The sequence below is a fragment of the Saccopteryx leptura genome, chromosome 6 (assembly GCF_036850995.1).
Source record: "Saccopteryx leptura isolate mSacLep1 chromosome 6, mSacLep1_pri_phased_curated, whole genome shotgun sequence".
Classification (NCBI taxonomy): Eukaryota; Metazoa; Chordata; class Mammalia; order Chiroptera; family Emballonuridae; genus Saccopteryx; species Saccopteryx leptura.
In genome coordinates, this window is record NC_089508.1 from 62,142,871 (window position 1) to 62,170,842 (window position 27,972).

Sequence of the window (27,972 nt, forward strand, 5' to 3'; positions counted from 1 at the left end):
TTGTTTTTAGCTAATTACTAGGGAAAAATACTACTCCAAAAATGGGGCAAAAGTAGGCTTACAGTTGTTCATATGAAAAATAATACAAGAATAAGTAAAAATACAAGAATAAACTTTGTTTTATGTACTTGCAACATTAAACCTACTTTTGCCTCACCCTGTGTTCCTGCAATGCATCTAGTGTGACAATTACAGCAGGTGGTTGAATCAAGTCATAAGCGTTGACTTTTCTTACAGAACACAAATCCATATAGACTCATGACTCAAAATGTGACCATGAAAACAAATGTCTTTTGAATATAGCATGAAATAAAATTTGGGCTACAAGATTTTTCAAAATCAAAATATGTTCAATGAGATGTTACTATGCTTTGTTACTATTAAAATCTCATTTAATTTGAGCAGTACTATTTTCCTGGGGCACACCTTTGCTTCAGATAAGCAAAGTATAAACATTTTAAACTGGCCAATGGACAACACTGGCACTTTTCTGGAAAACTAAAGGGGCAACCAAATAACTTTAATAATCGAAACATGATCAAACCATTTTCATGATGACTATTAAAATCAAGAAAAAAATAGTATTTAAGATAATGAATAATCTATAAAAGTAAATTAGAAGGAAGAATGGAAAGGTATCTTATTATGAACAGTGTATAAAACATTTCTTTTGTTTAGCCTGATAAGAATACATAAATTTCACTCCAAAATAAGAACCTTAAGTGTTCACGTAAGTGGTAGAAAGTAACTACCTTACTAAAAATATGGGACATGTATATATAAAGAATTGTATTTTTTGATAAGCACTGAAAATTTCTGGAATTACATATGAGAAACTAAATGGTTACACATCTGGGCTTAGAACTATGAAGAAGGGCACTGACTTTTACTTTTACAAAGTTTAATATTTTTGACCTGAGCATATATTTCTATGCATTAATAAAAAAGTCAAGAAAGTATACATGGAGATTACAATGGAAGCCAATTATTAAATTTATATAATCTATCATTTATATTCATTTAGTCTTTCTCTGAGGTAGTAACTAAATGTAAAGACTTCTGGTAAATTAACCCTCCGGACTCAACTTCCTCATTTGTAAGATAGTGCTAACAGTACCTATATCATGGGGTTGATAGGAAAATCAGACAAGATAATACGCATAAAATGTTTAGCACAGTAACCACTCAACGAGTATTAGCTTAGAGTATCACCTTCCTATAATTCTTCCAGGAGCAGTTATTTTGCCATATTGTCCATGTTCAGTCCTCAAATACTATTTCTTATATAATAGTTGTCTGACACGATCCTACAAATTCATTCTAAATGAAAAGTTAAAAAGTCCATGTGTACTCTTCTTGCTATTGTGCTGATACTTGCACAGGTGTGTGTCCTTTTAATGAATTGGTAACTCAGGTTAGTTTTCTACCTTTCACATCTCAAAGGTCAAACATACACCTGTAGTACCTGAGAAGTTTGGGACAAGATATATTCCTATGAATTCTCCAGAAGGAGCCTAGATAGGAAAATACGGAAGATAAAATGTTTCTTTTCATTATCTATATTAAACATTTTTCTAGCTTACTGTTATTACATAAAAATAGTGTTGGGATAAAATGATAACAAATGTGTTTGGAATGTATTATATAATACATAAACTGATAGGCAAGAAAATGCTTTCAGGAAGGTAATTTTGCACTTTTTTCTTTTGATCAAGTTTTAGTATCTAAATTTAGCCACAGATAGATGTCCTTTGTTCTCTTTATGTGTAGACTGTCACAAACTAGGCTGAAACCACAAACAACAAAAAGTAAAGTAAATCCACAGATGTAGCAAGAAAATAAAATGAGAATAAAACTTAGACAATAGCACTAGCACGTGTTTTTGTTGCAAATGCTTATTTACTATATACATCATCACTGATCTGAAGGTATCATGTATAAAATTCCCCAATTCTATCTAGGTTATAGAATGAAACTGTGTAAGCCTCCCACTGATAGCTATGAAAAACTCCAGTTTTGATGTCATTTCACAAAACAAACCTACATAATTTGCCAATTTAAATTTATATATACCTTATCAATTTATATATCCTTTACCTTCTTTCTATTCAATTCACTGTATTCCAAACAGAATATACTTGTCACTTGAAAAATTTTTTAAATGTTTGCAATTACAAAGCAAATAAGAAGATATACTTCAGTTTACTGATTTACAAATTGCTGTCAAATATATAAAGAATATACAGCTCAGATAATGGTTAATAGACGGCTGTTATGGAAAGTAAGATAAACCAACAGAAACCTCATAAAGGAGAAGAAACTTGTTTACTCTTGTAAAAACTGGAAACTATACAGAGAAAATAAAATGGACTTATTTTAGAGTTAAAAGTTATTTTTAATATTGGTATTTATAAATGGACTTTGAAAAAATAAATGGACTTTTGAAGGCTAGTACTTATAAACAAAGATGGTAAAAACTAAACTACTATAAGTTTATAACTTATTTACTAACATAAGTTCATAGTTTGTATCTTAATAAAAATGTTTTGAAAAACATGGTTCTCAGAGAGGCCCATCTAACAGCATTTCTAACAGCCAAACAACGTTACTTTTCTATCTTAACCATAGCTTGCAAAAACATAGATGCAATGTTATGAAGCAGCAGTTGTGCCAGTCTCAATTTTTTAGATCAAAGAGTTCTTGCGGCAAAGAGCAACTGATGTGGTCTCAAAGACTTTATTAATTCCAGATGTAGGGAAATAGTCAGCCAATTCCACAAAAAGAGCAAATCTCTTTTAGTTACAATCAGTACTGGCCACAAATTAAAACCAGACTGCTTATGTCATCTGATCACCTGCATCCAGATGCCAGTTTTTTCTAGTTAATGATCTAATCATATGTTTAAATCTTAAGTATGATTTTGTATAACAACAATCTTAAAATTAAGAGAAGAGAATATGTATGCATTAAGATGGTTAAAATCTACCAGGAGTTAAACTATTTTTTTTAAAAAATAGAAAGAAGGTACAATTAAGTACAGTAATTTAAGATTTTTATTAAAATGTGGTAGGTACTCAGAAATTATCTTTAGAATCCTAGCTTCATTCAAAAATGTTAGGCTCACAGTAGCTATCATGGGACTGTCTGTCTTCTTTCCCAAGCACTATATTTTTTCCTTCAGGAATGGCGATGAGAGAAATTTTGAGTGTCTGGGGAATAAAACCATAACATTTATTTAAACTTGCATGCATATATAACTGAAAATCTAACAGTACCTCCTTTTCACTGTTAGGACTGAGTGAAAATAACAAACCCACATTATTATCTTTAATGTTCACATCCTATCCCCCTAAATTGTCTTTTTAAGAGTGATAGAGTACTCCAGGGGTGAATATTTACAATTAGTCCTAATAGTGATCACACAATTGTTGGAATGTTTTAGCTTATACAATCAATGGAGTGAAGTTAACAAAAACAGATTCTCCTTTTCCTATTTGGATGATTCAGTTCAGTCATAAGGTTAACTCCAAATTCAAGGCAGCCCACTCTGTTTAGCTTTAGAGGCTGGAGCTGTGTGCTGTTCTCTTGGTTTCAATGCATCCTTCACGTAATTAATATTGGAAACATCTATGCAAGGCAGAGAGTCAGAATGATTTCCTGATACTTACTGAGAAAAGATGCAAAGAAGTAAAAGCTTTTGTTAAAAAGATAGTTTTTCTTTTTATCTTATCATACACAGTGATGAGTTAAAAGATGATGTCATTCCCTATGCTTTTTAAAATAATAGCCTGTGTGGTGACTGGTATTTTTAAATATCCCAAATGATGAGGAGATGAGTTGGGAATTTTCTTTAGTATGTGAGAATAGCTGTATATCTTAATTAAGATACCTTCCACAGAAAATGAGAGGAATGCTTTAGATGAGCACTTGTCCAATAGAGGTTTCTCTGATGATGGAAGTGTTCTATATCTGTGCTACACAATACAGTAGCCACTAGTTACATGTGACTTTTGAACATTTCAAATGTGGGTATGTAGCACACATATGAGGAAATGAATTTTTAATTTTATTTTAATTAATTTAAAATAATCATACATGACTAGGGGTTACTACAGAACAACACCTAGCAGTTCAAAATTATATACTTTGAAAGAAATATTCTAGAAGTCTCATAAGTTAGTTCCAAGACCATAATTAGTCTTAATTCTCAAACATTATGGGAACACCTTCAGCTAATTTGGAAAGAAAGAAAGAGAAGCTTATCCATTTTTCTGAACATTCTCTAACACAGAAATTATTACCAAGATTTCAAAATGTTTAAGCTTCTACTTGTTCTTTTGTCAAGATGATCTGAATAGTATTATTTTAAGTTCTGATATGTTAAATATCATTAAATGCTTTAATACCTGCTAACATGGACCTCTAATATGTAAAAAAGTTCATGCTAATAATAGAAATCATCTTTAGCACAATCTTCATCAATTTACCAAAATAACTAAATAAAATTACTTGGCTAATTTACCATCATAATTTTAAAATAAAGATGTAAAATCATATTCAGAAACATCCACTTAATTTATCTGATATTTTACATAACTATATTTTGTATTAAACTATAAAAAATTTTACAAGTTGATACTTAAAACTTGAAAAAAAATCTAGTCTAGGTCACTAAAAAAAAGAAAACTGCAACCTAAGTCATATCCCCCTTGAAATACTGTAATTAAATCTCTGGACCAATAATTTTAAAAATGTACACATTTAAAGAGTTAATACTCAAAAATTAGGAAAAAAAATTAAGTAATTATTATAATAATTTATTTTTTAGTTATTGGTAATTAACCTATACAAAGTTCCACACATAGTAACACATATACAAACAACAGCTTCCTGAATTTTGTGGGACTTGAATTTAGTAAAAAAAAACCAAAAACAGGTCAATAAAAGTTGTTTAATAATTATACTCACTCTGATAAGAGTGCTAGATAAGTGTCAGAGGAGTTAAAGAAGTTTCCTATTGATTTTCCTGATCATTTTTGATCCTTTATTTTCCATGAATACTAATCTCATGTATAGACTCAGATAGTTATTAGAACATTTAAATAAATCTATGAAACAAAAGTCTAATTTAAGAATTTCCCCAATATCTAATATATAAATGATAGATTTGATAAACATCTCAATGCATTTAACATTTTAATATGACATAAGATTTTTTTTTTTTGCCATAAAGCCCAGTCTAACACTACAGTTTTTATGTTAATTCCAAGCCAAGAATTTCCAGAGACATGTTTAGGGTTGAAATAAAGTAAAATGTCTTTTCTAACATAAGAAAAAAGGAATTCCAGCTTTTGGCACAAAGCTGTTTAAAATCAATGACTACTTCTACTAAGAAGCATCATTGAAATTACTGATTTTCAACTGTGAGAAAAACTTCTTAGGTAAGTCAAGCACACACTTTTTATTCAAGTTAACTGCACTGCACTGGGCATATTTCATCAGCTCTTTACTGTAACTGCTATCATTTCTATACTAACCACAAATTTTTTCCTGAGAAATAAACTGGGGAATTTTTAAGGAACTGAGTTTGAAATCTGTACGCTAGAATAATATACTGAACAAATCAATGTCACTTTTTAGTTACTTACATTTTAAAGAAATTTAGATCCAACAATATAGCACCTGATCCCTTTAACATGTTCATTAACTAGTGGAAAATGACAAATTTCTTTCTAAAACATTAATAAAGCTGACCAGTGAGTGACAACATACTCTTTTGGCAGGGACTATAGTTTTAACTCACTGGTATTTGTGTTCACTTGAATCATGAAAAAAAGACCTATTTGGATTCATATCTGGAATATAGTTTCAGATATTTTTGGTAAAGAGAAAAACAAAGATTTAAGAGGAAATCCTTGTCATTCAATGTCATTAGTATTCTACCTTCAGAGAATTATTAAATGACTTCATGTTTTCTTCATTATATACATTAGACTTAATTCTATTGGGCCAACAGACATGGAAATTTAAATGAATTTAATTGTATTTTCTTTCCTCTCTCATGTTAATTAGCAAAAAATCCCCAATGAAACAGAAATGTAGTTCTATACACTCTCATATGGGTTTCTGTGCTTTTATTCACTGAAAATGTTTATTTAAAAAATAAGTCTTAGAAATATTTACAGTGCAATTTTAGCTATATGAGACCCTACTTCTTATGAAAACACAAATTATGTGGGCAGGCAGGTGCCAAAACTATGGCTAACCCAACTTCTAGTACTATGAGCTCTATTAGAAAAGGAGACCTATTATGTAATTTCCTGAGTTTTTAAACATATTTAGAATAGTTTTAAGTTCTTCATCTTAAACAGAAATAAATATTTGCTTGATTGGGCACATCAATTATTATTCAGAAAATTGTTAGTCTGATCATATATGCAAAATAGCATTTATTTTTAGGAATGGGCTAGTGTTTTTCCCAGTTACATTCTTTCCATTGCAGTATGTTTTTATACAAATGGTAGGTAAGGACAAGTGAAGTTTGGCCCTGTCCTATGGAGGCTAGTTTATTCGCTCTTAGATGACATAAAAGAGAAAACCTCCTCTTGGGAGAGACCAGTGTTCAATTCTGGCTTAAGCACTTACTAACTGGGTGGAGCTTGAGCAAGAACTAAACATCCCTGAACCTCATTTCCCTTATTTATAAAAGGCTAGAAACAGATAAATGACAGCGTGAATGCAGAAATTAAACGAGGCAAACATAAAGTCCCCCGCATGGCTCCTGACACAGAGTAGCCCTTATAATCATGCTAGTTCTTGTCCCTTCTTTCCCAGAGTCCATACAAAGAAGCTCAATATTCAAAACGTGTTTTTAAGCTTGAGTTTTAAAACTTGGATTTCTGTGTTGTCTCTAATTAAAGATTAAAATAACCCCGATACAATTAAAAGAGCATCATGCCTGTACGTGCTGTGGTTTTTATACCTGGAATACTCTGTAACATCTTCAGTTCAAGGCTTAGAAAATAGAGGCTGATCAGATCAGAGGAAGGACAAAATTCCAGAATCATAAAGGCAAAGAAAACCGGAGGAATCCTCTCTTCCCAAAACTTTCTCCTACTTTACCTCTAAGACTTTCTACCTTTCTGCATAAAGGATACAACTTAGTCATGTTAATGAGAAAACTGAATGCAGGCCAAGTTCTTTATATATAAGGAATTTCAGAAACCCATTATTCCTTACTATTTTTATTTTGGCTATTTAAAAAAAAATCTCAAAAAATAGAAAATACTAAAATAGTTTTTAGTTCTCTATCATAAACATGTATTAATATCTTACAATGGTAGAGAATACACCTACACTAAAGTTATAAATAATTCAAAACATTAACCCCATCACTTTTCAAATAGTGGGAAAATAGGGTTAACATTTTTGGCTTTTTTTTTTTTTCTGTATACAGGTGTTCAAGCCTGTTATATTCCAACAATACAATATGGCCACATAATCTTTAATAAAATATTAAAAGGCTCTTCTCCGATTGTTTTTCCTATAGTTTGTCAGTCTTATTATTAAAATATCTCTAAACATCCTCTAAATACATGGAACCAAATTTGAAATTTAAAAACAAAAACCAAAAAAAGGGCGGGCATTTTCTTTAAGACCAGTACCACTAATGACTTCTCAACTCTCTCATAATACCCATAATGGAATTGTAAAAATAAAATCAATGTGAACTTATTAGCATTTCAAAATATTAATCTGTACCATCATCTTAACTTGATAAAATGGAATCAAAAAGTAAACTTAAATTTAATCTATTCACTGAGAATTATCTAAAAATTCCATAACTCAAATGAGCAAGTATATTTCACTTAGAGTCCAGAAATGTTAATTTAAAGTGCTAGTTTTTACTATAAAGCATTGATGGGTAGACATTTCCTAATATATACTAAGCTTGAGGTATTTAAGTAGTCTGGATAATGTACTTATTTCCACATGATTTTCTTATTGAAGAGTTATAAGAGAATAATAGTAAAAAACTAGGTAGAGGTGGTAAAAATAAAATATATATAAGAAAATATAAGTAAGAACAGGGCCTTGCGATACAGAAGACTAAGACAATAAATATATCATCTCTTTATGCATTTTTCAGGAACATAGAAGTCCCCTCTGACCTATATCAGGCACAGGCTATCAATTTTCAGGCTACACTTCTCTACCATACCAGCTTTGTCATCTACACTAAGCCTGGAAATACTTAATACGATCAAAGCTGTTGCGCTCCCCCCCAAATGTAGAACAAAGAGAAATGTTGTAATAGAGTGATCTGTGCTCTCGAAAAGAATCAAATCTAAACTCAATTTGAGTTATAGTTTCTCCACTTCAAGGGTCCTGTATAATTAATTTTACTGAAAACACACACACACACACAAACACACACACACACACACCTTCAAACAGACTATTTTACTTAAAACTGGACATAAAAGAAAAATATTTTCACATTTGAAAGACAGTTGGCAAGGAAATTATACACAGATCAAGTAATTTCATTTACATACGACCCCATCTAAATCTCTCTCTCATACTTAAAGCTCTACTTACACGGGCAGTGTTAACATGTACTTTTTAATGAGTTTAAGGGTAATTTGGCTTGATTATCATCTATTAAGAAATCATACCCAAAAGTTAACAACCAAATGCTAAGAGTCTAAAGAGGCCTTACCAAAGCAACCAGAGAATGGAAAAGTGCTTTCATTAGTTCTCATGTACCCTGGTTAGAAACATCCAGGATGGGGCAAAAGTAGGTTACAGTTGTGAGTATGCAAAATGAGTTCATTCTTGCATTATTATTTATTAATTATTGTATTATTTTTCCATATAAACAATTGAAAACCTACTTCTGCCCCATCCTGTGTGCTATTTTAAAACATTAAAGTGGTAAAAAGGGTAGACAAAACACATCTGGTTTTTATACCTATTTTAGAAAATGATTAAATTTTCTTTATAATTTCAAACACTAACATGAAAAATGCCTTCACTCCTAACCAAAAAAAAAAATTACTAAAGTCATATCTATCACCTATTTATCTATCATCTAGATATCTATATACATATATAGATATATAGTTAACTATATATATCTATATGTATCTCTAGGTATATATATATTTAAAAAGACAGCTAAGGGAAAACTTTCTTGGGAAATGACTGAAGAAAAAAAACACTGAATTCTTGACATAAACTCAAGATCGTTATTCATTAGTATAACATTTTTATAATGTGAAACAAAATATCTTACAAAGATAATTCCTTCCTATTATCTCTTCCAGGGTAGTTCATTTTCTTTTTAGAATATACAAAATCTTCTGACTTAGAGATATTTTTGCAAAAACATATTAAATAATTAATACTAAGTAAAGAATAGAAAGATTTCACTTAGCAACACAGAAAGGTATTATCTTAAAACATCTAACCATGTGCTGTAAATTGACCAGAAGTACATTCTTTGGGAAATGTATAAATACATTCTTTGAAAAATAGTGATTTATTTTATGAATCTGTACAGGGTCAAAATTCTAGTTTGATTGGAAACAGATGGTATCCCAGTCAAGTCAGGCTCTGGACCTGAAACTCCAAACAGGAAATACGGCCCTCACTAGCTGACTGCTTTCTTAATCATTCCCAGAGCTTCATACTTGTTATTTTTATGAATATCCAATATGACTTTCATCTTTGCTTTCTATCTAGAAAGTATTAAATAATCCTCTCTATTATGTGTGTATCCTTTATATATAGATTATGTTTACAAGATAATAAAACATTAAACCAAAGGTACTTTCAAGCTCACTGCTAGTAAAGAAATAAGGTATTTTAATAAGTCACAAATTCAAGTTTATATTCTGTACTATTTTAGAAATAAAAGCCAACAACTATTGAGTAACTCCGTCAAAGACACAACTTTACTGACACTTCTTACAAAGAAATACATAATCTAAATGTATTATAGAAAATGATAAAACAAAACCTTACAGATTTTAATAAAAAGCAATTAATCTACACTGCTTTCCATACAACAAACCAGTCAGAAGCTATATGAACAAAGAAAAAAGACTTACCGTTTTCCCATTGTAGTAATACATCAAAGAATTGCTGCCCATTCCAGGAACAGGATAAGCACAATACATGTTGATTTTGAAAATGTTACTGTTTGCAGCTAATGCACACAGCTTTTCTCCCAGACATACATCCACACAGCCAGAGTTAAGAGTTCAGCACTATGTATCCACACATGGATCTACTCAAAAGGAACTTATGCAAAACAGGACTGAACCAACTCACAGAACAGAGAGGGAGGGTTTATGCTGTAAGTAACTTCTTTCAATTTCTAATAAGTCTTTGCATTGTGGAGGAGACCAACGAGACAAACTTTAGGATATTAAAAAAAACCAAAAAACAAGTCACTTACAAATGCTAAATAATAAAAAAAGAATGTCCTGGAAATAAATATCCCAGGGAATTATTATTTTTGTCATATGAGATTATCTATCTATTTCAAAGAAAGGCAAACTGACAGATCTGCTAATCTGGTTTTAGTTTTAATTAAATTAGAGCACTTGTGGCAAGGAAACCTAGTTTGCCACACCTCTAGCAACATTACCATCTGGCGTGATCTAAAGTTGCTTCCAACTTTGATAAACACATGATCAAGCAATCAGGAATTGGAAACACTGAATCATGTGTAACAAGAAGGATCTAGGGAGTTAAGCTTAGTACAAAATCACTTCCTGGAGAAAGCGGACTTGTCATGTAAGTACCACTTAACTAGTTAGAACAAACAATGATTCTTTTTAAATTATAAAAATCATATTAAAAAGAAGGGAAAGGAACACATTTTATGAAAATGTTCAGTCCAAAAAATAGATTTTTTGTTATTAAACTTCTTAAATTCCTCATCATAACACCAATTATAAGTTTATAATGAATCTGCACTCTTCTAGAATATCTAATATGTATTAAGCAATTCAGAAATTAAATAGAAAAAACAATCAAGGTTATGTATTCCCTTATAAAAAAAGTATGAAAAGCTAGTGCGTGTAACAGACAAAATGTACATTCTAGCTGATAACTTAAAAAAGGCTTCTTAGAGCTCTTTTCTCCAAGTTTATTATTGTTCATAAAAAATAGTTTATATAGTTATATTTTAGTGTTAATACTCAAATTTCTCAAAAAGGAAAAATAATAAGTGTGGGAATCTCATAGATTTAAAAAATTTGTTATATTTAGAAGTCAAAAGGTTCTAGACATTGTCTGCAAATACGTATTTTTCACACACAAACTTTTGTTATTTAAAGTTTTCTATATGTCTTTTGGTATGGACAAAAAAAGAGAACAGCAACCTTTTCCTGATATACCCCCATCAAAACCTCTTTGTAATAGCTCTTCTTCCTGTGCCCTATAGGTTCTAACAGAACTGTGTTAATCAGAGCTTACAGGCTGCAAAAAGGGGAACGTTACTTTTTTTTAAAAGGTATCTTTTATAAAGCAGAACTTCTCTAACTTAGAAATATTCTAAAAGGGACCACCCTCCTCATTCTTATGAAACATACTGATCAAATTATAGTAATAAAACAAAACCAGACAATAAGGCCAGCTAACTTCACAATGTTTTAAAAGCTGATGGTATCAGAGTAACAATAAAGCTTCCCCACACTCTCCAGATATAGAAAAGGCTAAGCAGCAGCTGCAAAAGAACATCACTGTACAGCAGACTATTAAAATGCCAGTCTGCAGAGTGGTTTGTAACTTCCTCCCTCCTGAGAGACCACAAAGACCCATTTCAATCCTGACAGAACTGTGTAAAAAGCTTTGATTTACAATTAACAATGCCATGCCTTAAAACCATTCAAGTAAATTTTAGTCTTTCATCGACGCAGTCTTTCTCTAACAAAACAGCTACAAAAAAAGAAAAGAAAAAGAAAAACCATCTAAAATGAAATTTCCTTTTTTTCTTAAAGATGAAAAAATTTATTAAAAACCTTACTCTTGAATAGAAAGTGAGGCAGGACGGAGGAAGGAGTCAGAAAGCACTGACAATACTTCCAACATTTTCTTCCTACAATCATTATTCCAACCTGAGAAAACTTTTATACATTGGTTTAAAAAAACCCCCATCTACAGTAGCTAAGCTAATTTCTCTGGGGCTTGCCAGAAAAGAGAGAGAGAGAGAGAGTACTGTGTTGTCTAATAAAACAAAAGCATAATGTAATTTCAATTATGCAATCTTGGCTAGTAAAAGCACGACAAAAATTTTAGTATTTCATCATTCATTCTTTAGTATAGAAGCAACCATATGATACTGACAGGAATAAACAGATATTCAAGTAAAAAAGAAATTCAGAATAAAGTCAGACAGCATATCTTACTGTTCTAAAGCAGTTTATTAAGTAATTAGGTAAGATTTGCTCTTAAACATGAAATCTGAATGTAAAATATAAGTTTCTAAACAGTGGAGTAAGTAATTAAAAGCTATTGTTTCTACTCTTCATTCCTCCTCTTAAAAACACAGATACAAAAGCCATACAAGGGTATTTAAGAACCCTTTTCCCCAGTACCCAATACATTCACTGCGTATACACAATTGCCTAATAAAGACTGTATCTAGGAACGGGGGTGGTGGTAGAGGAAGGTAGATCTACATATATATGACATTAAACTCATTCCTCAAACACAGTAAATCATACGCACACACACAAAACTGGTGGTGATCTAAAGAAAATGTTCCCGTATTTTACTTGTACATTATGGAAAGGTCTTTTAACATTGTTGCACCAAAATATCATCTTTTTGAAGTTGTCTTACCCCAAAGAAGCTAAAATTGGTTGGTATGGACAGTTATTTTCTTTATCACAATTACTAATTATCTTCTATAGTAAAGTCTTTTTTCTCTTCCTCAAAAATATTTTTGGAAAAATTTAATCTAATCTGTGTAACAGCTGGAGCACAATTTTTTTCTTAAGGAGAATCACATTACAGGAAAAAATGCATAGAGATGGATCAAGTGCTGCTCTAGTCAATGCAGTTGTTTAATCTTTGCCTTTTTTTTTTTTTAAAGGAACATGTCAAGGGTTAATCCTGTGACTCCATCTGACAAAACGAGTCAGCTGGAGACAGGGCCACTATTTAAATCTGGTTTCAGATAGACATGCAGTCTGCACAGGAGCTCCACACTGTTATGCTCTTTTATCCTGAATTGTTTCCGCCCACAATTCTACGTAAGTAAGCATTTGTGTTTATTCTAAGACAATGGGATCTGACTCAATATTCACACTCCCAGTCCAAAATCTAAAAAGTCACCAAGTTTCATAGCCAAATGAACATACTGTGCACATGGGCAACATAATTAATAAAAATGTCAGAGAACTCTGGAAAAATATGACTTGGAGCCACACATATTTTACTAGCAAACTGATGATTCCTGGTTTGAGGATTATTGCATTTTACCAATTTTCAAATATGCTTACCCTCATCAATGGTTCAGGATGTGTGATGTTTACTGCCATTCCAATAGTCATCAGGCACAGATCTAAACTAGATAAGAAAAAGCTACAGAGTGCTTTGCCTAAGCAACATGCTTCTTTACTGAAGATTTAAGAAAAGATGTTTTTAGAAAGTCTACTAGGTAGGGACTTTGTGGCTATTTCAGTTTACAGTTCAGGTCCCCCATGCAGAAATTTCCTTTTTCCTTATTTTTCTGAATTTGGGGAAATGAGCAGATCTTCCTTGGAGAGCTATGCACTATTTCTTGGGATTAACCAGGCAGTATTTTAATCTATTTTATTAGCTCTTCTTCATCCCCAATACCTGGATCACTATAATTCTCAAATCTGTTTTTAAAACTGCCCTTAATGCAAGAATGTTTCAAAAATTTAAAATATTTTCAAGAAAAAACTTAAACTAAATCACATACCTTGAATTAATTACTTAGTTAATGCCAGATAGTGGTTAATCCTATTGTACATTTTTTCTAAAAATAAGCATGCAACATTCCAGTGTCCCAGAAGGACAGAAGAACTGGCTGGGGAAAAAAAAAACAACCCTAAAACTTCCTCATAGAATTCCTCTTGAAAAGTTTCAACATTAATTCTAAGTGAATCAATTCCTGAAAAACAAGACTTGTAATGTGATAAAAGATGCCAAATAAAATTCACATGTGAATAATTCCATAAATGGCCTGACCAGGCGGTGGCACAGTGGATAGAACGTCGGACTGGGATGTGGAGGACCCAGGTTCAAGACCCCAAGGTTGCCAGCTTGAGCAAGGGGTTACTCAGTCTGCTGAAGGCCCGCGGTCATGGCACATATGAGAAAGCAATCAATGAGCAACTAAAGTGTCGCAACGAAAAACTGATGATTGATGCTTCTCATCTCTCTCCGTTCCTGTCTGTCTGTCCCTATCTATCCCTCTCTCTGACTCTCCCTCTGTCTCTGTAAAACAAATATAAATAATAAATAAATAAATAAATCCATAAATGAACTTTATATTTTCCTAAAGTGTGAAATTCAATAAATAACTAACAAATGATCGACTGCAAAGGAGGGAGGGGTGAAGATAGAGGATAACAAGCCAAAGAATCAAGTGGACAGATTCAAAGCAAAAGACCCTTCTCAATGCCTCCTCTTCCTCAGCTTGTGGAGAGATGACTTGTGAATGCATGCTGTTTCCTATGTGTGCTGTAATAGTTAGCCTGGCTAACTAAATCAGACACCAAATCAGATACCAAAGTCCAGGTTTTATATCTAAACATTATTATTGCAGATTCTAGTATATGCTTTGGAAAAAACATGAAAAGTCATTCCTAAGTGTTCATAACATTGGTCTTTTTTCAATATCCTCGTAATTTAGAAACTTTACTTTCACAAAAAAGGAAAAAATATAAAATTCTAGTGAAATAATGCCTCTGCTGTCTTAAACTAATCCAATAACATCCAATGTAAAGATAATGCTATTGATGTGAAATCATATATTGCATCTTCTAATTCAATAATATCACTCATCTTGCTGATACTGATCAATCAGTAAAAAGGCTTGTGAATATTGCCTTTCCACTGTATGAATATATTAAAAATCAAAGACCTGATTTTGTGACCTTTATTCAGGTGACACTGAAAAAAAAAGATTTAATTATACCTTATTTGTGAGCACCTAAACTTAGCCAAATCAATAATCAGAGTTACACTGAATGATATTATATATTGGTCTGAGTTACCAGTACTTATTTCGATATTGGTTGGGAATAAGGAGATCAATACACATAAATTTCTTAAGAGCAGAGTAAAAGCACATGCTAAAATTCACAAATCTCATCATCTGTCTCACAGAACATCAGATTTCTTATTATTTGTTGACAAAAATCTCTAGTCTAACTTGAGCTTTAGAAATGCTTAATGGTTAACAAGTAAGAAAATACTTACTTGTATTTGTTTCTGTATAGTCAACAGAAACAATCAGCTACCTAAATTGCATTTATAGAGTAAAAGAATACTTGTTTAACTTCCCTTTTGACAACCATATGACTCTAATGAGGATGTGTAAAACAGCCATACCTCCTGGAGGAGAAAGCAAATACTTCTCTTTCTGAGTGAGGTAAATAAATAGTATCCCTCTGACATCAACACTAACAGAATTGACAAATCATACAAAGCATCATCATTAGACTCCCCTTCAAATGAGAACTTTAATTCCTGAGAATATATAAAACCTGAAGCAAACTGCATTTTTAAACTACAAACTCAGAATAACAAAGCGGTTTTCTTTTAAATATTCAAGTCCCCCCCTCCCTAGTAATCCCTGCAACTCTTGACTGTCCATTCTTTTCCTACATGGATTGCAGTTGGTCACTTCTCATTTACTACATACTTGAAATAACAGGGTAAGAGAATCATTATGTTGCAACTTGATTAATTTTCCTGCACATGGCTCTATAATCACAGGACTGTCTAATGGTGTGCACACAAGTAAAAAAAGAAACAACGAAGAAGACCCAGGTTTTTACACTTCTCAGTAACCCAGAACTTCTGAAGAGCTTCCAAGGTTGGACAGGCTTTGCACTATTGACTTATTAGGCAACCTGACAACAAAATAAAACTATAAGCAAACAAAGCTATTTTAAAAAATCATCTGTAGAAGGCAAACAATTTGGCTTTGGGTTGAGGTAGCTCTCCCTTAAGGAAAATGCCACCCATCTGTCTGTTTCTTTTTCTGACTTGTGCAATTTTTTTTTCTTCCAAGCTGGAAAGAGCCAGATCCTTTCAATTTATGAGAAATGAAACAGTACCAAGAAATTTTATTCTAAAATTATTTTTAAAGAGACAAGAAGTAATATCTGCATTTTAGCCTAGAACCATTTCAAGACTCTAAATAATACGTTATTTCTGGCCCCCAGTCTATGTTTTGTTTCAGTAAAAATTCTTGTTAGTGGCAGAAATTTTCTTAATACTTCATATAATTAATCAAATAATGAGAGTCTACTAAATCATCCTGCCTCACATTTTTAACAATCAGGTAACAAAGCAGAGTTAATTTTAGCTATACTCACTGAAGAAATCATGCAGATCCTGAATTTATGAAAAGAACTACATATCTTAAAAAGTAGGGTTTCTTACTAATAAGTATAGTGACCACTAGCAACAAAAGCCATATATTATTTCATTTTGAAAACACATCCAAAGAGGTAAGAATAGGCAGGAAGGAGATGGGAGATGGTGTCAGTTCAACACAGAACAAGGCAAAAACAAAATAAAGTTTGACTAATGTTTAGTACACTTCACCAGTAAAGGCAATATACCACCCCAACAATAAGTGTCCCCTACCAGACAGACTGGGAAACAGATAGAAAACTTTGAAGAAATCTGTTAAGTTACTTGTTCTACGTATTTATATCACATCTATACACAATAGGGCAGAAGTATTCTTCCTACCACTCATTAGTACTCTGCAATGTGAGATAGGCTACTCAGGTTTCAGACACTGTGATGTCAGATCCCATGATGAAAAAGAGCACTGGACTTGGAGTCAGAAAACAGGAATCTAGGTTTTAGCTGCCCTCTTAGGAGGCATGAGAGTTTAGGCTAGGTTTTGACTTTCCCTTAGTCTAAGTTTCCATTTCTGCAAAATGCAAGCATTAAACTAGGCCAAAGATTTCCTAGCTATTTCACCACCAATAAAACCTTTTATTATCTACTCCACCCAAAACACTGACTTCCTATTTTAAAAGATTTTGGTCTCCCAAATTCCTTTTTATTGAGTTATAATGAATATTTTTCCCTGTTAAAAAACAAACACAAAGCAATGTAACTTCCATTCAGAAATCCTGATTAAAAGGAAAATGAAGCATTGCCATGCTGAGCTAAAATAATTCTAATAAAAGAATTTGCTGGCTCTGGCCAGTTGGATCAGTGGATAGAGCGTTGGCACCATGGTATATAGATTATAGATGTCCTGGGTTCGATTCCCAGTTAGTGCACACAGGAGAAGCAACCATCTGCTTCTCTATCCCTCCCCCTCTCCATCTTCCCCTCCTGCCGCCAGTGGCTGGATTGGTTCCAGCATTGCCCCAGGCACTGAGGATAGCTCTGTTGGTCCAAGCATCGGCCCCAGATGGGTTGCATGTGGGTAGTCTGTCTCATTATCTCCCCTCCTCTCACTTAAAAGAAAATTAAAAAAAGAAAGAAATTTACTGTTTTAACTAGCATCAATAATTTTATTTTAGTAAAGTACACAATTTGTTAGGTATTCTGAAACATTTTACACCTTGTCAGATTATTATTTTTGAAGACTCAGGCTGTGACTCACTGGCATAGATAATACCCAGTGTCCATACCAACCCTGAACTGTATTTTTATAATCATCTCTGCAAGTGGTTTGATTAAAAGCCTAAAGCCTCACACGAAAGGGTGATACAAAAGGGAATCCTAAAACATAATTACAGCTTCTCAGTTCTAAGCAAAGAGTACAAATGCTTTGCATTCTAATAGCATTGATGCTAGCAAATGAATTATTTTTACAAGGAGTTTAGTAACATACTTCCATTACTTAGTAATATTTCCATTTAAAACTAACATCTTTTTAAAGAGTTTTCTAGTGTCTAGAACAAAGCAGTTAAAAAAGAGAGAAAAAGGTTGATATCTTACCAATGGTTAACTTTTACTGAACTTTCTCATTGTTCAATTAGTTTGATAACAATTTTTGTTTCTCACTAATGTGCCATTTGATCCACAAGTCAAACACTTTATTTTTAACAAAGCATCATCTGGAAAATAAAAGATTTTGGTCATGTCCTTCAAATAAACATATAAGCCTCTACAGAGATGGCTTTGTTATACCTTTAGGAGGCAACAGAGTTAATGAGTCAATAGGGAGCCTATCTTTCTTTTTTTTAATTTATTCATTTTTTAGAGAGAGGAGAGAAAAAGGGAGAGAAGAGTGAGAGAGAGAGAGAGAGAGAGAGAGAAAGAGACGGGGGGGGGGGGGAGGGGAGCAGGAAGCATCAACTCCTAAATGGGCTTTGACTGGGCAAGCTCAGGGTTTCAAACCAGCGACCTCAATGTTCCAGCTCAACGCTTCTTAAGTAAGCTGTGGCTCCTGCACTATTCTGAATGAAGTTGGGCTTGTGATGTGTGTCTTTGTGCCTTTAGGCGGGAGTATTTAGCAGATTGGTAAAAGATATTGTTAAGCAGATTATAAACAAAGGTCGCTGTAATGAATATGTAGGTTGGAAAATTTATAGGTACAATAGGACAGGTAAGGGTGAAAGCAGGTCCCTTTTCAGGTACAGGTATGTGATCCAGAGGACACCTGTTGTCCTAACATTGGTTATTTCAGACTTAAATGATTAATCTATAAAAAAAGGTTCAGACTGCATTACTACTGTTAAAAATGGAATAAATAAAGATCACATGAATGTAAGAACACAATTATCAAATGATAAAACTTCACATGGGTCTTCCTAATTCTAATGTATCCAACTGAGGGTAAATTTATACCTATGTAAATGGGAAGAATCTCAGCGATCTTTGCCACTGAAAACACTTTCACTTTTCTCCCTAAAATGCTTTTTACAAAGTTTAAGCATGGTACTTTATAATATAGATGGCAAAAATATACTGTAGTTCTTGCTGAAGGATACTGATTTCTGATAATCCAGCATGCTCTTTATACCTTCTCTGAGTCAAGAGTTATGATTTTATTGCTATGTCATGGGGTGAAGATTCTCTTAAATTTTGTGTGAAGCTTTTGTATTTAGAGATACATTGCCGCATGTTTCAAGAGAATCCACTTCATAATTATACCTGTACTGGAGTTAATTCTTAAGCTGCTAGAAACTTTCTTTTAGCTTTGGGTTTTATGAGAAAGTTGGGCCAGGATAAAAGATGGATAAATAAATGACAGTAGAGCTGTTTACATCAAAGTAAAATTATTTAAATAAATACTTTATACCCAAATGTTTCAAATATACATTTGCTAATATCAGTTTATGGGCTTACTTTTTTTTGTGTGTGTGACAGAGACAGAGAGAGAGAAACACAGAGAGGGACAGATAGGAAAAGACAGGAAGGGAGAGAGATGAGAAGCATCAATTCTTCGTTGTGGTGCCTTAGTTGTTCATTGATTGCTTTCTCATATGTGCCTTGACTGGGGGGCTACAACACAGTGAGTGACCCCTTGCTCAAGCCAGTGACCTTGGGCTTCAAGCCAGCGACCCTGTACTCAAGCTGGTGAGCCCGCACTCAAGCTGGCTATCTCGGGTTTCAAACCTGGGTCCTCTGCATCCCAGTCTGACATTCTACCACTGTACCACCGCCTGGTCAGGCTCATGGGCTTACTTTTGATGTTATAAACTACTGCATATTATTACCTAATGTGGTATTTAAATCCTAAAAAAATTATGATGTCACAGCACCCACTTTATACACTGAGGCTCTTCCACTGTCCCAATCAAGTACATTTTAGAACAGGGGTCCCCAAACTACGGCCCGCGGGCCACATGTGGCCCCCTGAGGCCATTTATCCAGCCCCTGCCGCACTTTTGGAAGGGGCACCTCTTTCTTTCTTTTTTTTTTCTTTCTGAAGCTGGAAACGGGGAGAGACAGCCAGACAGACTCCCGCATGCGCCCGACCGGGATCCACCCGGCACGCCCACCAGGGGCGACGCTCTGCCCACCAGGGGGCGATGCTCTGCCCCTCCGGGGCGTCACTCTGCCGCGACCAGAGCCACTCTAGCGCCTGGGGCAGAGGCCAAGGAGCCATCCCCAGCGCCCGGGCCATCTTTGCTCCAATGGAGCCTTGGCTGGGGGAGGGGGAGAGAGAGACAGAGAGGAAGGAGGGGGTGGGGGGTGGAGAAGCAAATGAGCGCTTCTCCCATGTGCCCTGGCCGGGAATCGAACCCGGGTCCCCCACACGCCAGGCCGACGCTCTACCGCTGAGCCAACCGGCCAGGGCAGGGGCACCTCTTTCATTGGTGGTCAGTGAGAGGAGCATAGTTCCCATTTAAATACTGGTCAGTTTGTTGATTTAAATTTACTTGTTCTTTATTTTAAATATTGTATTTGTTCCCGTTTTGTTTTTTTTACTTTAAAATAAGATATGTGCAGTGAGCATAGGGATTTGTTCATAGTTTTTTTTTATAGTCCGGCCCTCCAATGGTCTGAGGGACAGTGAACTGGCCCCATGTGTAAAAAGTTGGGGACCCCTGTTTCAGAATAAGGCAAATAATGGTTTTGAAAACTTTGTTTATACAATAAGCTCTGGCTCAGTTCTCAGAGCCTTAAGGAAATGATGATGGGATAATGAACACTGGGTAATGGATCTTACCCCCTCACAAACCTCCCCCCAAAACCCTACCGTGGAACACACCTGAAAATATTTTTGTTGCTCTTTGGGCCTGTTTTTCACAGGAACTACATTTATGAAAAAGGTAAGACTATATCTACTTTAGGCGTATGCTTGAGTTCTTGTGTTCTTTTTTTTTTTTTGTATTTTTTCTGAAGTTGGAAAAGGGGAGGCAGTCAGACTCCCGCATGCGCCCGACCGGGATCCACCCAGCACGCCCACCAGGGGGCGATGCTCTGCCCATCTAGGGCGTCGCTCTGTTGCAACCAGAGCCATTCTAGCGCTTGAGGCAGAGGCCACAGAGCCATCCTCAGCGCCCGGGTCAACTTTGCTCCAATGGAGCCTTGGCTGCGGGAGGGGAAGAGAGAGACAGAGAGGAAGGAGAGGGGGAGGGGTGGAGAAGCAGATGGGCGCTTCTCCTGTGTGCCCTGGCCGGGAATTGAACCCAGGACTCCTGCATGCCAGGCTGATGCTCTACCATTGAGTAAACCGGCCAGGGCTAAGTTCTTGTGTTCTTAATGTTTAATGTAGGGGTTGGCAAACTATCGCAATAGGCCAAATCTGTTTTGTTTCCATTTTTTTCCCCCACAAATAAAGTTTTATTGGAACACAACCAACCCCATTATTTATGTATTATCTGTTGCTGCTTAAACACTCCAATGCACAGTTAAGTAATTGTGACAGAGGGTGCGTGGCTCACAAAGCCTAACATACTTTCTATACAATCCTTTACACAAAAAGTTTGCTGACCTTTGATCTAGCACATTGAAGAAGAGTAGAAATACACACTATACAAAGAGATAAGCAGGTTCTAGCAAATATTCCAGGAACATAAATTTCTAGAAACAAATTATTTTTGAAAATTAATAAAACATTGGCATATTACAGATATATTGGGTTATGTGTTAAAATAATTGCAGATAGGCTTGGCTGGGTAACTCAGTTGGTTAGAATGTTGTCCTGTTATGTCAAGGTTGCAGGTTTGATCTCCGTTCAGGGCATATACAAAAATCATTCACTGAATGCAAAAATAAGTGAAACAATAAATCAATGTTCCCCCCCTCTAAAAAAAACAATAAAAAATAAAATAATTGCAGATAATAAAAAGATAAAAATTTGGAATGGTCAACACTTTAAAATGTGTTTAAGGCCCTGGCCGGTTGGCTCAGTGGTAGAGCGTCGGCCTGGCGTGCAGAAGTCCCGGGTTCGATTCTCGGCCAGGGCACACAGGAGAAGCGCCCATTTGCTTCTCCACCCCTCCCCCTCTCCTTCCTCTCTGTCTCTCTTCCCCTCCCGCAGCCAAGGCTCCATTGGAGCAAAGATGGCCCAGGCGCTGGGGATGGCTCCTTGGCCTCTGCCCCAGGCACTAGAGTGGCTCTGGTCGCGACAAAGTGACGCCCCGGAGGGGCAGAGCATCGCCCCTGGTGGGCGTGCCGGGTGGATCCCAGTTGGGTGCATGCGGGAGTCTGTCTGACTGTCTCTCCCCGTTTCCAGCTTCAGAAAAATGCAAAAAAAAAAAAAAAAAAAAAAAAATCCAAAAAAAAAATGTGTTTAAAATCTATTAAGTAAACACAAACACAGAGGAGAAATTAGAAACTATCCTGGGACTGGCAGTGTTTTAAAAATGCTTAAAAGACCTAACTATGAATTTATCTATATAGCATATAGTTCAGTCCTCAAAATCAGATATGTATTATACAAGTAAAATAAATGACTTTTCAAAGTAAAATCATTATAATTAAACACAGGGAATATCAATGATAGCAAAATTTTATGCCAGCACTTACTCAGGATGCAAATGCCCTCCCTAACTTTGAATGAAATCCAGAGCCTCAAACATCCCCATTGATAAAATTAAGAATGTCTTACTTTATTCCTTCTTTGCTATACTTGAAAAAACAATTCTCAATTGTATTAAGCAAAAAAAATAAATAAAAAACTTCATGTTTCTATTGCTGTTGAACACCGTGAAAAGCATTTACAGAATTCAACCACATAGTCTTTAAAAACCATACAAGTTACACGCACACACACACACATATACTCTCTCCCCCCCTTTCTCCCTCCCCCCATCCTATATTTGGTTTGTCAAGTCTCAAAGAGTAGAACTACCAGTGGCTGAAGAGTTAGATCTTAATCGCCAGCTCTGAAATTCAGCCACAATCTTTCTTCTTTAAAAAGAAATAGAAAGGGCCCTGACCCAGAAGCTCAGTTGGTTAGAGAATTTAAATCTCCGGTCAGGGAACATACAGGAATCAATAAATGAATGCATAAGCAGGCAGAACAACAAATTGATGTTTTTTTTTTCTCTCTCCCTTCCTTTCTTTCTCTCTCTGAAATGAATTAAAAAAAAAAAGATTAGAAAATAACAAGTATCACTGTACAACCACAGTACATCAGTACAAACAATTGGATATGTAGGATTCACTGATTCCATTTCCTTCTGCTTTTTGACTTGAAATCAGATCAAAGACATTACTGGCCTGTTATTAAAATGAACATCTTATAACTATGTATTAAAAGCCTATTATTTGTAATGATACAATTCTGACACTGTTCTGAACAGTAGTTACTGTCAGCATAAACAGTGGCTATTTCTTCTTATTAATGTGGGAAGATAATCTTTCATTCAGTGACCAAATTGAATATAAATGTGGAATGAATTTTAGAACCATTCCCTTTATTTACTAAAATTTTTCTGCCAGTCTGATCTATAAGGTCAGAGGAAGAATTGACCACTTTGGAAATTTTATATTGTGGTAGCCCTCCAATAGAGATAGCTTATCTAATAGCCAGCAATAAGAAACTCTAAAGTACCCTACAGTTTTGTGCCCTCTATGCTTGTCTGCCAAAGGAGCTGAGCAAAAATCTATTCCAACTCATGTCCAGGAACTGAAAGGTTCACTCAAGTTCTGCTAAAGCTGGGACTGCAAGTAAATACTATTTATTGTACAATCACTAGGATTCTTGCTAGTCTTAAAGGCCTAGGATAACTGTCTATACGACACACTGTTATCTTAGCTTCCTAGTGACTTCCACAGGACACACCTTTTGAGAGTACTTTACTTGCTGTTCAACTTGCTATTTTCATGAATAAACAGAGGTAACAGTTTTTCCATAGTTCTAACTCTTGACCTTTTCCTTGCTGGTTCAGATACCTAGTAATAATTATTTTTTTAATATTTTAATTGTTATTGAATGTACCGGGGTGACATTGGTTAATAAAATTATATAGGTTTCAAGTATACTGTATTATGTTCACCACCCAAAGTCAAATCTCCTTCTGTCACCATTTATCCCCCCTTTACTCTCCCCTATTCCCTACCAGTAACCTTTTAAATGGTAGTTTTCAAAGTTATTTATTTCTACCAACTCCAGAAAGTAGTATTTGTCCTCTCGTTCTTATTAAAAAAAATCCTCAGTTTAGCCACCCTCAGGATTTATTATTTTGACTGTTTCTATTTAAGTCTTACTAATTCTATTTAGTACTTATATGAAAATGCTATCTCATTGGACGTGGTTTAGTGGTCTCCAATCATCTCAAGGGGTGCCTTTAAAATTTCAAATTTAATACTAAAAATAATTCAAAACTCATATTAATTAGCCTGATCAGTGGTGGCACAGTAGATAGAATATCGACCTGGGACACTGAGATCCCAAGTTTGAAACACCGAGGTCGCTGGCTTGAGCGTGAGCTCATCCGGCTTGAGCGCAGGGTTACTGGCTTGACTGCAGTATCATTGACATGATCCCATGATCACTGGCTTGAGCACAGGGCCAGTGGCTTAGCTGGAGCCCCCTGATCAAGGCACGCATGAGAAGCAATCAATGGACAACTAAAGTGCCACAACTACAAGTTGATGTTTTTTTTAAAAAAATTATTATTATTATTATTTTAAATTTTGGACAGAGACAGAGAGAGAGAGTCAGAGAGAGGGACAGATAGGGACAGACAGACCAGAAGGGATAAAGATGAGAAGCATCAGTTCTTCATTGTTGCACCTTAGTTGTTCATTGATTGCTTTCTCATATGTGCCGTGACTAGGGGGCTACAGTAGAGCGAGTGACCCCTTGCTCAAGCCACCGACTTTGGGCTTCAAGCCAGCGACCATGGGGTCATGTTTATGATCCCATGCTCAAGCCAGTGACCTCGTGTTCAAGCTGGTGAGCCTGTGCTCAAGCCGGTAACCTCGGGGTTTCGAACCTGGGTCCTTTGCAGTCTGATGCTTTATCCACTGTGCCACTGCCTGGTCAGGCAAGTTGATGTTTCTTTTTTTTCTTTTTTTTTTCTGAAGCTGGAAATGGGGAGAGACAGTCAGACAGACTCCCGCATGCGCCCGATCGGGATCCACCCGGCACGCCCACCAGGGGCGATGCTCTGCCCCTCCGGGGAGTCGCTCTGCCGCGACCAGAGCCACTCTAGCGCCTGGGGCAGAGGCCAAGGAGCCATCCCCAGCACCCGGGCCATCTTTGCTCCAATGGAGCCTTGGATGCGGGAGGGGAAGAGAGAGACAGAGAGGAAGGAGGGGGAGGTGGAGAAGCAAATGGGCGCTTCTCCTATGTGCCCTGGCCGGGAATCGAACCCGAGTCCCCCGCACGCCAGGCCGACGCTCTACCGCTGAGCCAACCGGCCAGGGCCAAGTTGATGTTTCTTATCTTGCTCCCTTCCCATCTTGTTCACGCTCTCCTCTCTCACTTAAAAAAAAAAAAAAAAATCACGATAATTAAAAAAGAAAAAAGCCATTTCCAACAAAAAAAATCCCATAAAAATTTTGGGAAATTAGAAGGCATCATTTCTTCAACTGTAGTCAATTGCCAATCCAAAGGCAGACTTGTGCACCTGTCTGCAGCAAAGCAAGGAAAGGTGAAATCTAAGTTTCTTTGATTCATCTCAGAAACAGTAAAGTAACTCGTGGGGGGACGAGTTTAAAAAATATTTTTTCCTTTATGGCTGTGGTGGTAAAATATACTTTGAAAGTTTAACTGAAAAGCAAAGAAATTATCTGATAAGCTGTAATGGCTTTTGTGGGAAAATACATACACACTTAAAAACAGGACAAAGGACAGAATAACATTTGATAAAGAAACAAAGAGATATTGTCATTAGCCTATGTATGGGACTACAAACTAGTTATTTTCAAAATGAATGAAGCAAGCCTTTTTGATGCATAGCTAAGATTTGATGTTCAAAAGACATTTTCAAATGTTACTGAACCAGAACATAACTTTAGGGATTTGGCTCTAAAGGCATTCTAGAATTGGTCTAAGGCGTGTACTCTCTGGTGATAAAAATCTTAAAAATGTCTTGCTTCGTTCTTATTTCAGAATTCTGTGCCTTCCTTAGCATATTTTTACAAAAGGATCTATGTCTAGAAATACTAACATTAAGTTAAGGAATAAAGAATAAAAGACAACAAAACTCTCCATCTGAGAAATGCTTCTCACTGACAAAAATAAAGGAAAAGACTTCTGATAGTTCAGAAAAACAGAAATAATTAGTATGAATTCTAGGCGGCATAAATTTCACTCAACAAATTTTCCCTCCTTTTTATAGGTTCCTTTTCTGACAATGAATGCTTTTTTTTTTTTTTTTTTAATTTTTTATTCATTTTAGAAAGGAGAGAGAGAGGGAGAGAGAGAGAAGGGGGGAGGAACAGGAAACATCAACTCCCATATGTGCCTTGAACAGGCAAGCCCAGGGATTCGAACCGGCGACCTCAGCATTTCCAGGTCGACGCTTTATCCACTGCGCCACCACAGGTCAGGCCAATGAATGCTTTTTAAATAATAATAGCAGCTACAAGTTACCACTCCCCTTTTGTGCCGGGCATTTAAAAATTATATATGTAAGTTTAGGTAACATAACATTTGTGGTTTTTTTTTAGTATGGTATTTATCATTATGATTTCAAACTTTTCCTTCCTTTTCTTTCTTTTTTTTTTTTTTTTTCCATTTTTCTGAAGCTGGAAACGGGGAGAGACAGTCAGACAGACTCCCGCATGCGCCCAACCGGGATCCACCCGGCACGCCCACCATGGGGCAACGCTCTGCCCACCAGGGGGCGATGCTCTGCCCATCCTGGGCGTCGCCATATTGCGACCGGAGCCACTCTAGCGCCTGGGGCAGAGGCCACAGAGCCATCCCCAGCGCCCGGGCCATCTTTGCTCCAATGGAGCCTTGGCTGCGGGAGGGGAAGAGAGAGACAGAGAGGAAAGTGCTGCGGAGGGGTGGAGAAGCAAATGGGCGCTTCTCCTGTGTGCCCTGGCCGGGAATGGAACCCGGGTCCTCCGCACGCTAGTTTCCTTCCTTTTCAACAAAATTTTGTAATCATGAAATGATAAAGTCCTTTAAATTTCAGGCTTTGGTGGTAGGAACTAGAAAAAATTAGGAACATTTACTGAGTGTCTATTATATACCCGGCACATAATATCCTCAAAGTACCATTGATATAGGCATCTCCTTTTACAAATAGAAACTTGGTATTCAGAGAATTCAAAAGCAATTTCTCCAAGGTTATAAAATAAAATGCAACTGAGGCCAGATAAAACCCATCATCTATTTGATTGGGAAGTTTGCTTTTCTACAATCATCCTTTTAGATAGTGACAGGTCCTTAAAAAAACCAATTAAAAATAAATTTGATCAACAAAAACATAACTGAAAGGATAAACTATTTTAAATTTACTATACTCAACAAGACATTTTATGAGTAAACCAAGATATATGTTTTAGCATTAATATCTGAGTCTCAATTTCTTCATTTGTAAAAAGAGAAGTATTAGTTATCTTATAGATTTGTGTGACAAAGACTACAGATTATGATGACACAGATAAAAGATCAAATCCTCACTCTGATAAATCCTGCATCTCTAATAGAATGACACTGAGGCTGCAAAGAATGCTGACAAATTATGAAGGAAAAGAACACAACTGCTCAAAATTCCTACTCAGTGCTTCAAGATTTCCTTAAATGTTTTATCTTAGTAAAAATCTGATACAGATGAAATACAGCTGGTATACATACAAAAAAACAAAGACTAGAGTTGGTGGTTAGAGAAGGGGAGGGGAGGTTCAGGATCCCTAAAG

The 27,972-nt window shown here is 35.5% G+C and overlaps 1 protein-coding gene across 12 annotated transcripts in view; it reads right to left on the reverse strand.

Annotated features, from left to right (window-relative positions):
• TCF12 (transcription factor 12) overlaps positions 1 to 27,972 on the reverse strand; it is a 378,278-nt gene that overhangs the window by 48,241 nt on the left and 302,065 nt on the right. The window contains exon 1 of one of the 12 annotated variants that reach the window (XM_066343884.1): positions 10,116 to 10,331. The exons of 9 other annotated variants lie outside the window; for them this stretch is intronic. In XM_066343884.1, the coding sequence (XP_066199981.1) occupies positions 10,116 to 10,184 (69 nt within the window). In that variant the 5' untranslated portion in view covers positions 10,185 to 10,331. Of the gene's footprint in view, positions 1 to 10,115; positions 10,332 to 27,972 lie in introns of those variants that run through there. 2 more of the 12 variants (XM_066343882.1, XM_066343883.1) reach the window with 2 other exon arrangements.